Here is a 16,684-nt window from a genome sequence, read left to right as displayed (position 1 = left end):
CAGCTGGAAACAAAAATACTCAGAAACAAGGACTCACACATTACTAGGTCCAGAGGAGTTTTCCGGAAACCATACTTCTGGTTTTCAACTTGCTGTCATTTGACTGTCCAGAGTATATTATGTATGGTAAAGATAGCACTGTCTTCATAACACTTTAAAAATGTGGGCATGAGGTCATGGAGAATTATAGTTGGGATCTTCCAGCTTCAGTTTGGAAGGTGATGTGTTAGGTAACGCAAGCAAAACTAAACACTGCCAGGTTCCTTTGGAGAGACTGAGCCCTGTTGTGCTGGTGTGTAAGGGAGTTTTAGTGATATGGGCAGCATGCAGAGGAACCAGGAACGTGTTGAAGATAATGAAGCAAGATTTCCTTCTGCTTTTTACAAATTAATAACTAAGTCTGGGAGGCACTATTAAACTCTGACCTTCGTCTGTGTTACAGGTCATTAATTGGGATTATGTTGTTAAGATAACTTAAGCAAAGACTTCAGTTCTCTCACTCAGCCTTCAAATATATCTTCCGGTTTATTTTTTGTACATGCTCTTTTTAAAAAAAAAAAAATTCATTTTGCTCTTAATGTGGGACGCCAGAACTGCACATGCTGTTCCTGTATTGCTTTTCTCAGTGCCATATGTGTTGATAAAAATCACTCCCCATCCAAACCTCTCTTTGATAGCTTGTTTAAATAGGAAGTCTGTCGCAACTCCTTAATCTTTCCAGAATGTGCTGGGTGGGGGGTTGTTCGTGTTCCTGTGGGTGGGAGAGATGCAGTCTCCCATTCCATAATTTTGGCCTGGTTCAGGATGTATGATCTTGAGTTTGACAGGATTAAAACATGGCTTGGGGCTGTTATGGATACAGCTTACCAAGAGGCCCACACCTCTCTGTACAGCTGTCTGTTTTGCCAATCTTTGTCATTTACTAGCTGCTTTGAGTTGTGCTTTAAGGCATTGTTTTTATTACTAAGTGTTGAATACTACTTGAGTTTGCATATTGGTTCCTTCTTGATGATGTATTTTTGAGATCTGCCAGTCATCAGTTACAGGTCATTTGACAGGTGCTTAGAAATTGGCTTCATCATGTTCTCGTTAAAATAAGGACACTGCAAACACCTTTCAGAGGTCTCAGTATATTAAATCTTGTCTTTGTCAACCAAATGTTAATCTAGTGAGAGAGTTTGTGCTTCAATATGTGTCTTTCAGATAGCCATGTTGACTCTGACACTCATGTTTTTCCCATCAGCATCACACATAGCTTTAACGCCCCTTGCACATCTCTGCAATCAGTAAGACAAAATATAGTAATTCCTTACCAGCTAAGGAGGACTTCCATCGCTTTATGCAACCTTTTAAATTTGATCCCATGTCTGTTTTTACTCAGTGGTGGGCTGGGGTGGGTTGTTGGGAGGGAATGGTTGTTAGATACAAAGTGCTCGTGTGTGACGTGGATATCAAAGTATTAATAAACAAATCAGATAGAAACAGTACTGTGGCAGAGCAGAGGTGACCAACTAAAAGAGAAGTGAAGCCAAAAACATCTGAAATACTCATGGGAAAGCTGCTGTTGGGTTGTTTTTGTTTTATTTCTTTTTTTGTGATTAAAAAGCATACTTAATGAAGCAAAGGGAATATGTCACGGGGCAGAATTTTAGTGACACTTCCAAGAAAGAAGAAAAATAAAGCAAGACTAATTATGCCTGAAGAGGTGTGGAGGACCATCACTAGATAATTACTGAGGTCAAGTTTTCTTCAAAAATTAGCCATTTTTTCCCTTATAGTCCAATAAATATGCATATTGAAGTACCAAGTAGGAATAAAGGGAATAAAACAAGGCAGCAAAGCATCTGATTAGTAATGTTGAACATTAAGTTACATGTAATTATAAAGTTGAAAAGCTGGTATAGATTCAGGATAGGCTGATATTAGGACAATAATTTCTTTCTTTTTCCCAGTCTGTCTTTAGGAACTACGATCATGACCATGATGGCTATATTTCTCAGGAAGACTTCGAAAGTATAGCTGCCAACTTCCCCTTTTTGGACTCTTTCTGTGTGCTGGACAAAGACCAGTAAGTTTGGAGATTTCTTTGTGGTTTTTTTTTCTTTTCCTCAATTTAAAAACTCATGAAAACCAAGTATTGAAGAAACAGTGTCTCCCAAGCTTCTTGTGTCTGACATCTTGCTTAAGGAACTGAAGATCACTGAAGGCTGAATTCTGTTCTCATTTAACTTCTTATGCTGTAGTTGGTTCTATAAGCCCACCCAGGTTGGAGTCCTGCATTACCTGGTACTTTAAAAATCGTTTATGTAAAAGCTTAATGAGGAATTCCTGCTGGGACTGAGTCAAAACCTCTACAGTCCCATTAAATTACAGTGGAGATGCTGTATCCAGACCAGGCATCAGCCTGATGAAACAAGTTGTCTGCGGGACAGGGGAAATTAGTGTATATAGCAGAGAGAGGGTAACAGATATTCTAGGAAGTATATATAACATGTATTTCCTAGCCAGTTGGGCTTGATAATTCTTGTTGTCCAGAATCTCTTTGGCTGTCAAGGCTGGTGGTCAGCCGGGGGCATAACTGCTTGGTCTGTGTGAGCAGTAGGTCCAGATCCTTCACTTAATGGCCTGGTCTGTGCTCTGATACCATTAACAGATGAGAAACCAAGGTCCATGCTGTGAGTCCAGTGTTTGCTGTTTAATGAAGGATAAGAACCACAAAGGCTCTATTTTTTTTTTCTGCCAGATCTGTTGCAGGCCTTTCAAAGAATGCATTTTGTGTGCTACATGCTTTTTGCAGTGAGAAAATCCTGAATTGTTCAGTGCTGTGAGCAGTGACAGATCTACTCTATTTTTTTTCTTCCCGAACAGAGATGGTCTTATAAGCAAAGAAGAAATGATGGCTTACTTTCTGAGAGCTAAATCACAGTTCCAGTGTAAAATGGGACCAGGGTTTATTCATAACTTTCAGGAGATGACCTATCTTAAACCAACTTTCTGCGAGCACTGTGCAGGATTTGTAAGTATGTTTTTAATAATAGTATATCTTAAACACAATTTTTTACCCTTTAATATAGACAGAGTGAAACTGGCTCCATGCATTGCTAAAGTCTCTTGGCCAAATATCTCATTGCATTCAGCAGCACAAAACATTTACTCATGTTGTAGCTCTGCTATCCAGTTTTGTTTTAGTGGTTCCTGAACACTGGCATTTGTAAGAATTACTGTTGCAGGGGGGAAAAAATAAGATTATGTTAGCTAAAGGATATTAGAGTCTATATGAATGGCTTTACTTGGTTTATCTTAAGTTCTTTAATTTGGCTTGATTTCCCATGTAAACAAGCTCAAGGGAAAATGGGTGTCTGGAACAGAGGATGTAGATGAAGCAAAAGCCGTTCTTTCTCAGGAAATTGCACATGGCAACATAGCTATGTTCATAATTCTCTGAATGGCCATAACAGCCTTAATCCTTTCTCTATTGAATTAACAGATCTTCTAATTTGATTGAGAAATCAAAAGTGCTTCCAGCAGTTCTGTGCAACAAGAATTTTTTAAATTTATTTGTTGGGGTTTTTTTTAATTTGCTTTTTCTCTCAGCCATAACTCACCAGATGCCACTTATTAGAGTGCTCTGTACATAGCTGGGAAATGATTGGTTTCGTGAATATTTGCATTGCTTGTAAACCTCCTCCAACTTTTCCACTTCAGACCAAGTATAGTAAAGAAAATGGAATTACTCTGATTTAAAAGTTACTTTAATGCACACACTCTGCTGAAATCAAATGTCCACATTTAGACAGTTAAAGCAATAAGGGCAGAAGGCCATGTCCTCTGCTTATGTGTGGCCCACGTACAGGGTGTAAACTCAGACCATCATCCCTGCTCTCCAGTGCAGATCTGCCTCTGCTATCAGTAGCAAGATCTCCAGCTTCTACTACATGAACTTTTCCACTAAGTAATGTTTCTTCGTGGTTGAAAGTAACAATAACAGCACTGCTAAGTGCAAAAACGTGCCTCCTTTCAGACCAGCTCTCGTGTTCCTGCTCTTGTCCATGCTCCCATCTTCAGCTCACTTCTGTTGTGACACGTCAGTCTTGTTCAGATGCTCATGGTCCCTATCATAACCACTGATCAAGGCCATTGGGGAAGAAGGAAATCCACCTATTTCCGCTAGAACTGCAAAAACCTCAGAGGCGACATGGTCAATGCTGATTCAGGAGCGTGCTGGTGTGCTCTTGAGCTGACAGCTCCAGCAGAGTGATGGGGCAGGGGCAGTCACTGGCCTGAGCCTATTGTTTCAGGCTGCCTGCAGCCTCGGGAAGACGTCATTGCGTTCGTGACACTCAGTTCATGTTTGGAAGGCTTCCATAGCAAAGCAAAGCCCAAGGACTGTCCTGCAATGTCCTCTCCACCAGATATTTTTCTCCTGCATCAATCTGCTAATTGGCCATTGTTGGATTTTTCACGTCTCCCTGATTACATCCAGTGCAGAAATACAAACGAGTAAGGGGTTGTACAGGAAATGGAAATAAGATCATTTTTCCTGTCAACTCACTGAAGTCATTGGCATTGTCCTGTGGATGAGTTGGGCTGATAGGACAGGAACCAATTACAAAATCTGCTGTGTCTTTGTTCTGCATTTCAGTGCTGCTCATCCATGGGTGGAAACCTAATTTCAAACTGATGCACTGCTTCACAGTCAAAATAATGTGCATCAACAGTGCAACAGGATGAATTGACATGACAGTGCAATGCACGCAGTATTCAATAAAATATCCATTATTAAAACAATACGAACTTTGAAGGTCAAGCTAAAACCTAATGCCATTAAGCAGCATGAAATTGATATGCCCATGGCCAGTTACAGTTCCCTCCCATAGCTTGAGTTGCTCCACGTACGAGGGTAGGTGACCAGCCATCCTGCCGAGCTTTATAATCTGAATTTGCACAGATTCTCTTACCTTGGAGCTGGCTTAAGCCAGCTTTGCAGCAAAGCTGTGTTAGACACATTCAAAGCTTTAGGTCAGAATTCATGATATGGCACTTCAGCTAAGCTTTCATGGCTGTGTGTAACCACAACAGTGGTGCCAAATTTGAGTAGGAAGAAGGTACAGAGCTAAGAAGGTGAGGCGAAAGCTCTGCAGTGGGAACAGATTAGAGCTTAAATGAAAGATGTAACAATCCATGTCTCTTATAGTGATCCTGGCAAAGAGACCTTAGAAAAAAAGTCATTGCTGCTCTTCCAAGGGGGGGCTGGAGGGCTCCACTGTCACTGCTTGACCACAGCAACTGTAATCACTGTGCATATATCTATACAGCATTAGCAGGAAAAGAGCAAGCAGCAGGCTTTTTCTGGACCCTTCTTCCACTGTTGTCCCTTCTGGTTTTTTATTCACTGTTCTTCCACCTTGTCTAATCTATTTTGCTTTCTCCAAGCCCTCATTTTTCCTTGCAAAGTCTTTTGTGCAGTGTATAGGATTTTTTCCCCCAGAATCTTCCTATCCTGTTTATTTTACTCTTTCTTTTGCATGCTGAATGTTGTCCAACTCTTCCTTTTGACCATCTCTTTAATGACCATATTCACCCCTTGCACACTGTGCATGGATTCTTATAAATATGGTGAGGAGCCACGCTCACCCTCCCTGGTCATGTTTTGAATGAGTTCAGGATAAATAAACACTGGAGTCCCAGATTTTTTTACTTTAATGCTGGAGCTAGAAAAACTTTCCCTTCCTCTCTCTGCCTCTCAGAGTGAAAACACTTGTTTTTATAATGCCATGGCTGTAGATACAGTGCTTCTGAGTGTATAGATAACAATTAGCTAGGGAATTTTCCTACTTCCAAGCAATCCTGCTCCTGTTGCAGTGAAAGCTTCCCAAAAGTGGGACCACACACACTGCCTTCTGGAAGTTTAACATTTGGTTGTCATGTACGTCACCAAGAACAGCTTCTGGGAGGAGGCAAAGATGGAATTTAGTGGCTTTTCTCCCCCTTCCAGTCTTCAACTTTTTTTTTAATGGAAAGAAGTGGACAAAACAGATTGCTGTGGCTAAGTGTGCTGGGGACCAGTATGGGAACCAAGAACCTAATTTTTATCCCCAGTGGTGTTTTCTTCTGCTGTGTTTGAATGGCATGGTTCATTCAAGTATCTGGAGAATGGATGTACACTGGAAATTCCCCTGCGGATAACATTAAGTGAGCCTAGAAGCAGAATGTGCTCTGCTGGTTTCAGTAAGCTTGATATGATGGCAATTTTTCACCCATTCCTGGAAGCAAATGTCATCTGTGTCTCCCCTTCTCTGGTCGTCCCACTGTAAGTAGTAGAAAAAAGGGGGAAGCCACACAAGTCTTATCACAGTTAGAGGGGGAAGTCTGCCTAACAGGAAGGGTGTTAAGAGCAGTTGTATCCTGTTTGTGATTTTGTAGCCATTGGTACTTCCTCATTGTGACCTTGTTTTCCTTCCGGCTTTCTTTTCTGATTCCTTGACGTTCTTTTGTCTTTCTTTGCAGCTCTGGGGTATAATCAAACAAGGCTACAAATGCAAAGGTAAACAAACATTGCATGGATTTTTCAAGCTATAGGTGGTGGGGTTTAGCACAAGTAGGTCAACTGTATTTTTTACTAAAATGGCATCTGTTCATGTAAATTTTGCTTCTATACTTGGTACTGTCCATGAACAGTGAGTGCTGGTATGCTATGAAGTCTCACTGCATTAGGGGATATAGCACTCAGTAGGAACACACAGGTTCTGTGAGCTAAAGGTCCAAAGCAGCCACTGACTCCATGAGGAGTCGCTTTCTACCAGCAAAGACCTTGCATCTTGGAAAACTAAGTGTCCTCATCCTACACCAAGACATCCTGAAATATATCTTCTGAGACTTGGGGTCAGGAAAAGGTCTGCTGGCAATGCTGTCTGTCACGTTCATTCGCATGTCTGTAGTGAAGCCTAACTGGCCTTGCAATGCAATAGTGGCTGAGCTAGAAATAGAGAAATACTTAATTCCTAGACTGCCCAGCAGATCTCATTTCAAGATCTTCTCCAGACATTCAACTTAAAAAAAATACTAGACCTCTTACAGCCCCCTCTGTTGCTTTCATTAAATGTTTAATTTCTTATGTAGTACTTATACCATATTGAGCAGGTCAGATCAAGAATGACATTGTAGTGGTCCTCATTGGCTTTAAAGTCCTGGACCTATTTATTTCTCCAGCAGCTCAGCTCTGGCTGAAGGGCACTGTTGATTTTCACGGTTGTAGTTGCATCCCAGTTATTCACAGGGGAACATTCGTGCTGGGGCTTCATAGTTCTATTTATATGCACTCTTCTCCCTTAGTCTTATACTGGCTCCCAGGAGAAGGGTGAAGAATTGGCAGTATTGTTTTTTAGGATACACCATATTCCTGCCTCCCTCTGCACCCATGAACTTCTCTTCCTTAGAGACGGGTGGGGAAAATGTCCATGACTAAACCATAGTATGTAATTCAGCTATTCCTGATTACTGTCATCTGAGCAGCTACAGAAGGGCTAGTTGTGGTCTATACTTTTACTGGTAGGATGAGGGAAGGAAGACAGGGTTTTGTCACAGCAGCCCTGTAAACTCAGTTTGAGATCTGAAAGCTGAGCTCTCTCCTACATCATTGCTTGTAACAGTGGCCCAGTGGAGAAAGAGCAAAAGTGGTTCTGTAGAGTCAAAATCACAGGCAGTGGAGCATGAGAGTAAGAGAGCAGAGCTGCTCACTCAGATCTTAAAGTGGTCAACGAGTGTAATTAGTGCCTGCCCTTTGTTGCAGCAGCTACCAGCTGCTCCGTATGCCAGCATCACTAGAGTGCTGCACCTGTTATGGATGATTTCTGCCTCTGAGCACAGAGCTGTCATCTTCTGTTTTGAATCTCTGACACTGCTAGCAGAGGGAGGGAGGGATTTAATCTGTTCAGGTCTGCTGCTTAACCTAGCACTGTGGATAATGAGGTAAAGCTAGACTCTGTGGTCTACAAGTGATGAAAGAGGTTCTCTACTGCCAAGAGAGATCTTTATTGTATTGGGGGGCAGGGGGGCAGAAATTACCTTTAGGCCAGACAAAACCACAGTTGGGCAGGTACTTCTGTATTAGTCGTATGAACAAGGTGATGGGAGAAACTAGAACTCTCACCCATCATGCTAGAGCTGCTGCCCTGAGCAGAATGGTTCTTTTAGCAGAGAGTTATAAACACAATGCTTTGACAATGGCTCACCTAGAACAAAATGATAGGTCATGGAGCAGCAACAGAGAAACAAGGGAGATGGAAATTTTCAAACAAGGGCAAGGGACACAGAGGAGAGCGAGCTGTGTTTGGGGCACACACCCTCCACCCTTTGGCCCTTTCTGGCAGATCAGATCTGTACTACAGTCACACTTCAGATAAATGTATCTAGTGATGCAAAGCCCAGCAAAGGCTAGGTGTGCAGGCACTCAGCCAGTTTCATCCAGGTGGATGATACACATCCACAGAGCTTACTCTGTGCTGATGTTGCTTGCTGAGCTACTTAGACCAGTTTTAACCTACAGTGGTCTACACTGACCTCCAGCTGTCCTTCCAGAGGCTCAGAGTATGGATGCTCCAGTGTGTTTACTACAATGGGCTCAGCTGGGTCAAATAAAAAAAAAACCCAACCCAAACTTTTTTTGGAAACTCAGGCAGTGAAGCAGAAGCTTTATGCATGGCATACACAGGATCATACCACTAATTCCAGGTCTCTTCCTTGAGACTAATTTCTGATGAAACTATCATTTCCCCCTCTTCCCTTCTGCTGCCAGATTTCTATTAATGGCTGCCATGGAAATGATCCATTTTTCGTAACGCCCTTCACACCAAATGATCCATTTCTGTAACTCCCTTCACACCTTCTGTCAAAGTACTTGTTCCTTCAAAGTCCCTCTTGGTATCTGTCTGCTAATAACCCTGAGGGATTACCAGATAGTTGTGGCTTTCCATTTAGTGACTTAACAATTCCTTTCTTTACAGATTGTGGTGCCAACTGTCACAAGCAATGCAGAGACCTGCTTGTGCTGGCATGCAGGAAATTTTCCAGAGGGACCTCAGTAGGCAGCAACCATGGCTCTCTGCCTAGCAGTCCCTCTCTGCCTCCAGGTGAGAGCACTTTTGTTCCTATTTTAAACCATTTCTGGAATCCTCTCTAATGGCCAGTGTCCTTGCTGCCATTTTTAATTTTTCCTTTTTATCAACGCACAGAGCAGCACATGTAGTTTCCACTGCACTGTGGTTTGTATTCAGTGCTCAGATTACAACATGCCTTTCTGCAGTGATGGCCTTAGTCTCTGCCTGAGGCTCCCTATCCTCTATACTGGCACCTCTATCTCAGCTGAAAAGAAATAAAATTATAATTAGGGAAATCATATTTCTCCTTATAAGCCACGTAGGGGCAGGGGCTGGGAGACACAGGGCACAATTCTAGCTCTGCCTTATGCCCTGAGCATGCAGATGGAGGGAGAGGGAAACATGCACACACAAGGCCAGAATCAGTTTCCAAGCAGCATATGGATATTGCTAATTATATCACTGCTTCATATAGGGGGTTACCCTCCTCGGGTGTAAGTTTTCTTTTTGTAAAGATCTTGAAGTAGAATATTTGAAATAAACAATTCCACCCCCTCTTTCAGTCCAAGATGAAGTATTTGAATTTCCTAGTGTTGCTGCGGAACACCAGGACCTCGATGGCAGAGCTATCACCCTCGTCACTGGCTCTTCACGGAAAATTTCGGTGCGGCTGCAGAGGGCAACCACCAGTCAAGCAACACAGACAGAACCACTCTGGCATGAGCCAGGCTGGAATGATTCAGGTTCCCATACTTTCCCCAAAATGAAGTCCAAATTCCATGGCAAAGCTGGGAAGAGCAAAGGCTTTGCAAAATGGGAGAATGAAAAGCCCAACATGCAGGCTGATATAGACCTAGAAGCCGAGGCCCCACAACATATACAGGATCACAATGGAATAGAAACCCTCCCAGAAAGACAAGAATCTGAGGTGAGTTGCAGAAGCAGCCAAAACAGTTTAAAATCTGCTAGAGTCTGAGGTCTCATAAGGTTTATTTTATGAATTTCAGGATGCTTTTTCATTCAAATTTGCCATTGCTTCTTGCACAAGAATTACTTTCAGAAGAATGCCAAATCATCCATAGGTACCTATTTTCTACACTGTAGCGTGCATTTACTGTAACACTGTAACTGGGGGTTTGGCTCTTGGTGTCAGTATGTGCTTTTAGGAGTTGGGCACTTCTCTTTTTGAAAATATTAAAATAGCCTGGTGGGTATGTTACCAAATTCTGTGCTGCTTACCTTTGCAATGCACAGTTCAGGGCTCCATGTTAGATTCACAAGAACTAGCATTCTGATAAATATACGAGTCCAGGCTAGGGCAGGATATTGGTCTGATTTCTGTTGCTGTCACCCATAAAGTTTATACTTCTAAAGCCTCATGCTTTTATTGACCATCTTTGCTAGCATGTAAGTGCTTATTTTCTTTTGGTTACAGGATAGCTGATTGCTGACCTTGAAGCACAGAAAAATGAAGATGAAAACTGTAATACAGCAAGTGTGGATGGACTGTCACAGACCACATTTGGCCATGAGAGGTTTTCCTGTACCTCGTACTTTTAAATTCAACCATTGCCCTGTTTTCTTAGCTGAAAGGTGTTATAAAGCACTATTTATTTTCTCACAAGTAAGCCATTTGGATGAACATTGCACAGACACAGCAGAATGGATCTCTGCACTCAGTGTTTTCTTTTGTATGACTTTTGTGGAAACTTCCTCTACATGCCAGTGAGGATATATTTGGCCTCCTTTAGATATACTGCATCATTTTGGTATGTCTGCCAGCAACAACAATGGTGAGGACAGAAGCCAAGCATCTAAGTTTGTTCAATAACACTCCGTTTCCAGAGGCTTGTAATGATCTTTTAAGGAAGAAGTAGGTGTGGATGTTGATTAAATCTCAAACAAAAACCTTTCACAAAGTCCTCTGTGCTGAAATTCTTTGCACACCTGGGGTTTTGAATTTTGGCCATGTTTACATTGCTGCAGTGAGCATATTGGTGTTCAGCACAGTGAAAGCAGTTCCCAGACTGGGGATCCTTCAAATAGGCAGCACATGGCTGAGACTGAAGGAATTCCAAGACACTATGCGTTTGTCTGGTTACACCACAATGGAGAGGTGTCATCTCTGCCAGCACTGATTGTGGTAAAATTAGCATGTAATAAACACCTTAGTTTTAAGTGTGTGTGTGTATATATGTGTACATGATATGTTTTTCTCTGGTAAGCAACCTGTACCTGTTAAGACTAAATGTACTGAAGAGCAACATCCCAATTAGCAGTTTTCTAATGTAGGATCTACCACCTGAGAAGCATGTTTGAAGTGGCATTTCTCAGAAGCATTAAGTTACTTAAGGAGCACAGCCCTCATCTGGAAAAAAAGAGAGAAAAAGAAAACAAAACAGCACAACGCTCAAACCTGAAAGGTGCATTCCAAATTGGCATACATGTATTGGTCTTTTTACCCCATCTCCCCACAAAAATAGGTGTGTGTGTGGAGCACCCACTCTGAATTAAAGCAACCCAATTATAAGATTTCCTACAAAATTCAAGTTATTACACCTTTCATCAAGTTATAAGCCCTCAAGACCAGAGAGTAATTTCATAGACTTCCCTAACCAAAACTGACAGCTGCACTCCTCTGTGGTAATTTGACTGTAATCTGCGCTGTGACTACATAATGCCTCCTCAGGTTTGCATCTTGAATCCTGCAAGTTTCCTTTGTTTTCCAACACAACTAGTAATGATGGTAAATCTGGGCAGAGGGAAAAAAAAAAAAGAACATGCTCTTACTGTTTTAAACTCAAGAGAAATAAGCACTGCAGGGAGCACTGATTTCCAAGCTAGGATGAGGGCCAGAAACATCCTTTACTCTTACTGCTGTGGGCAAAGAACAAGCATTAGCAAAAATATGGTCTTTATTTCCTGTGGTGGGTCAGGTGACAGGTCACAACAGGCTGACCGCACAGCTACCGTTACAGTGTACAGCTTGCACACAGTGAAAATGATGTGGTACAGAATTTCAATCGAGAAATTTGGTTATGATCCAGGCTGTTGATGGATATGTTGAGATAAGCTTTTTAATACTTTATAAATGAAATGTTCATGTGCAACTTCATTCTTAACATCACATAAGAGTCTGTAGACCTTAGCCCATTTCTTGCAGGCCTTTAAAAGTTAGTTGTAGCTCTTGCTCTGAAAGGTACCTGCTTTCCTATTTCTATCAGGGCCACAAACCATGCCTGTCTTCATTTTGTTATTGGACAAGAATGTTTCTCGTACATAGTCTTATCTTCTCACTTACCTACTCCCCAAGATACTTAACAAGCTTCTTTCCTAAACTGTTTAAAAGGGTAGTTGCTCTATGTTCTTCACAGGAAGGCCATTTCAAGGACACTTTTTTTCCCATGTATACTGTTATCAAGGCATATACTAACATTTAAGTAAAAAAAGTGATGCCTTCTATAGAAACAGCTCCCACTTTGTGGGGGACTGTTCTGCTAGCAATTAGACTGCTTAATTTTCAACGCACTGTAGAGATTTCATCAATACATCACTTGCAAGCCTCATAGCTTTGGTCAGTTAGGTGCTTACCTCAGCAGCAGTTGCAGATCAAGCATAGACTGCAGGCTTACACAGCCGATCCTTCTAAGCAAAATATTGCAGCATCCAAGCAGGAGGACTCAGGCTAGGTGAAAAATTCAAGCACCTGCTTCTGCTGTAAACCCTTTGCTTTAGGCATTTCAAGAAGGGGAACATTGAGAGTGTGTTGCTGGCAGTAAGTGTTCATGGCCATTGGAAAACTTGAAAAAAAGACACTGGGTAGAAATACAGTCTTTTTTCACTCCCCCGTCCCCCAAAAGGAACAGACTCATCAAAGATAACATAATAATTAAAAAAAAAAAAAAAAAAAGCATTAACAAGGTCTTTGCAGCAGACCACTGATCTTCCAGTTCTACAGCAAGCACCTGAATGGGGAGAGCTAACAGGGCATGAAAAACCATTTTAAGTTGGTATAAGATGAGATCTTTATCTTGGAGGAGGCCTGAATACATGAAATTAAAAAAAAATCTTTTTCTCTCCTTCCTTCAAGTTGACATCTTTTTCTGAACAGGGGCAAGACTTTTCCTCACCTCACAAAAACAATTTTAGTTCCCCAATCTACGCAAAGCAACAAAGAATTTCTTGTTCGCCTCCCCTGACTTAACAAAAGGCAAAACGTATCAGCCATTGCAGTTCCTGACTGAGCTATGTGCTTCTGCTGGTCTTGATGGAATGCTGCCTGCTCTAAGTGGAGCAATTCCAGGAGAGTATCCAGGAGAAAAAGTGTCATCATGACAAAAGTATTGGATTAATGAAGTAGCTAAAGCAAGATACAATCCCAAATGATGCTGGATACTTCCACCACATCCATTCTTCCCTGTCTCAGGATCTTTCAAGAAACTGGGGGGGGGAGGAGGGGTTGTTTAAAAAAAAAAAAAAAAAAAAAAAAAATCTGAACAAACAAAAAACACCACACAGTGGAAAAAACTAAGATTCTGTCAAACCTGATTTACAGCCTGATCTGCAAATGCCAAAGAATACAAGCAACAAGAGTAGGTGAAAAATGCAAGTGATTGGATAGACCCTGTAAGAGAAGATTTGGCTGTTTGAGCCAAACCCACTAGGACTTTCTGTGCTTGTGTAAAACCTCTGCAAAACCTCACATTGCAAATAAGGGAGCTTCAGCCTTGCTGTCAACTTTATGGAGTTGCCCTGAGTGCTATACACTGTTGCTCAGGGACTCCTCTGTGGAAGCCGAAGTGAAAGCATGCCCTAATGCAGCCCCCAAGGTCTTCCTCATGGGGAGCCCAGAAGCTTTTGGCCAAGACAGCCTGAGCAGTCACAGGAGAGTCCTTGCAGCCTGGGACACTAGTTCCAGAAGCTTTAGGCATCTGTATGGGAAATAGCTGCATGTGAAGGATCCTGGACACAAGCAGAAAAAAAACAGAGAACAAAGATGGGGAATAAGCGTGGAAAGAAGCATACTAGGAGAGCTCTCTGTCTCTATGTGACACCAAGAATTGAAGGGGATCCCAATGGAGACCAAGCAGAGGGGGAAGGAAGGAAGGAAGGAAGGAAGGAGATTTGAATACAGATATCATGGAGACACAAGAGGCAGGAGAAACAAGGGCTTGTTGTTTCATGATTGTCATAGCCAAAAAAATCTAACCAAGGTTTGCTTCATTCAGCATCAGCCTGCTAACTGATGGGCCTCTATACAGCACAAAAAATAGCTCCAAGTACTTCTCAAAAGAGTCTTGACAACCAAGTTGGCCCACCCAGGGACACTGGAGAAATAGATGTAACTTTGGAACCTGTTTCTGAGTTATCAGCACTGATCTGAACTGCATTTTCAAAATAAGCATTGCAGCCAACAGGCTAAACTCATTGGAAAATCTGTGTGTTGAACTCTAAAGTGCTGTTTACAGCTGCTGACAATCTGGTCCTAGGAGACAGAAAAGCCATCAACAAAAGGCTGCCACTGGGGCAGTATGAAATTTAGCCAAAATTCTGCTTTTTCCATGAGTTAAGCTAATGCCAGAAAGTTTAAAGAGTCCTTATCACCTTCATCTGTGCTTCATGTGTGAAAACGAGTTATGACCTTCCACCTGCCCACAGCACAGGCAGACTCTCTCTTTCTTTGGTTTTACAATAGCGTTTTCCTACTTTTTGTACTTGTTTTTCTATCCTCTGTTGTGGGAAAGACCCATGTGGACAAGAGGGGAAATTACTGGACAATAAAGCGGAAACAATAACACTGACAGCACTCAGAGCTGTAAAAAGCACAAAGTAAACACAAAGGAAAAATATTTTTCCCTTCTACCCTTGTTTGTTAAGCCATTAGAGGTGTGACTTATTTTCAGCCAAACTGGGGAGCAGGCAATGTTTACAGCTGGTAATAGCACTTGCTTTTTCAGTTTGTGTCCCTTTGGAAAGGCATAACCTGAAACAAACAAGCACATGAGTATTTTGAGAGCCTACACAGGGGGAAACAAGTTCATATCCACTTCAGTGGACTGCTCTCCGATCACAACACTGCTATGACTCTAACCTAAGGGTATGCTAGGAGGCTGATAAAGCAAGCTTGCAGTTTAGCATGAGCCAGCTTGTTTGGGACTACTAAATCACACTCAACACCTTAAAAATGCATACATAGTTCTGTAGCATCCCTGTTGTCCAAGGAAAATTGGAAGTTCAGAGAGGAAGCAGGATCACAAGCCTGACAGCCTTTAGCAGCAACAACACTGAGACTCTCTACTGCAGTCCTAAATATGGCAGAACTAAGAATAAATCATGTATGATGAGCAGACAGTTGAGGGCTTTTGTGTGCTGGCCTTCATTAACCTAACAGGGAGCTGAATTAACTTCTAGTACTCTAAGAACCCACACAAGCCTTTTGGATGCCCAAAAGAGTCATCAGAGCTTAGTGAGGAACTCCCAGCTGAACTCTTCCCACTTCAGCACAATTTAATTTTCATTTCCCAGGTACATAACCTGTTATGGGGAATACTCATGCCACAGGACTTTTCAAGCTCCAGCTACTTTTCATAACTATCTGCTGACATGAATCTTGCTTCCCTTCTTCCCAGTTCTATCTTAGGTACTTGACTAGTAAGTGTCTAGTTTCTAATTAGGCCAGAGGTTGGTTGAGGCACTTGCCACTTTCATTAACTCAGATGCAAACAGCAGTTTAATGGAGACACGTAGTCAAAGGCCCCACCATGTTAAAGCAGGTTACCCACATGCTCTGGCTGAGAAGTCTAACCCATAGCTAGAGGAGCCCCTCTGGGGGCCACCAGCAGTAATGGCATATCACCATGAAGCTGCACACTTCAGGGGTTTGACTAGAGAAGTAGAGGAATCTCAGCAAGCAAGCTAGGGATTACCAGCCAACTCCAATCCTAAAGATGATAAACTACTCAGGGAACAGCTACAAGCAAAAAGGCTTGCTGGGGTGAGTGATGCATGGTGAAAGCTCAGCTTGATGCCCTCTCCCTTGTTGGGTTACTGTTTTGCACACAGTAAGGAATAAATTTTTACGCATTCCTTAGACCTGCAAGGAAAACCCAACCGTGACCACAGTGCATATAGATCATGGTATTCTAACTCAGGTACTAATGTACCTGATGTGGGAAGCAAGCGTGTCCCCTGCTCCCCATAGTTATTTTACAGCACAATGACAACACTTTAGAGAGGATGATCCTAATAGATGGAAGGGCAATGGAAGCGAACCCTTTAGGAAACAAAAGTTGCTAGAGAAAGAAAGGCAGATGGAAAAACAGAACAAGATGCCTAAAGCTTGTGGAAGAAGAGTGGCAAGAACAACCATGGTTAAAAAGGAAGAACACTGTTCCCCTGTAAAAATGGTTGCCTACTTAATTGATCTGCTAGCGTTCTGCTTTCAATCATGATGCGCAATGAAATCGAGTACATATATCCAATCCACCACAAGCCTAATAATTCCAGTGCAGCAGGAATCATGTTTGGAAAACAGTAAATACCAGAGCATCATACAGACAATAACAAAGCAGTGGCTGTTTGCTTTCATT

The 16,684-nt window shown here is 42.0% G+C and overlaps 1 protein-coding gene across 5 annotated transcripts in view; it reads left to right on the top strand.

Annotated features, from left to right (window-relative positions):
* Positions 1–11,273, top strand: part of RASGRP3 (RAS guanyl releasing protein 3) — a 65,424-nt gene extending 54,151 nt beyond the window's left edge. For all 5 annotated transcript variants that reach the window (XM_030035916.2, XM_030035918.2, XM_030035917.2 and 2 more), the window contains 6 exons: positions 1,953–2,068; positions 2,869–3,016; positions 6,508–6,544; positions 9,003–9,128; positions 9,659–10,023; positions 10,531–11,273. In XM_030035916.2, the coding sequence (XP_029891776.1) occupies positions 1,953–2,068; positions 2,869–3,016; positions 6,508–6,544; positions 9,003–9,128; positions 9,659–10,023; positions 10,531–10,539 (801 nt within the window). In that variant the 3' untranslated portion in view covers positions 10,540–11,273. The remainder of the gene's footprint in view (positions 1–1,952; positions 2,069–2,868; positions 3,017–6,507; positions 6,545–9,002; positions 9,129–9,658; positions 10,024–10,530) is intronic.
* Positions 11,274–16,684: the final 5,411 nt, after the last annotated feature.

Source organism: Aquila chrysaetos, chromosome 13, assembly GCF_900496995.4.
Source record: "Aquila chrysaetos chrysaetos chromosome 13, bAquChr1.4, whole genome shotgun sequence".
Classification (NCBI taxonomy): domain Eukaryota; kingdom Metazoa; phylum Chordata; class Aves; order Accipitriformes; family Accipitridae; genus Aquila; species Aquila chrysaetos.
Note: the sequence above shows the minus strand (reverse complement) of the source record. Positions and strands in the feature narration are given on the sequence as shown.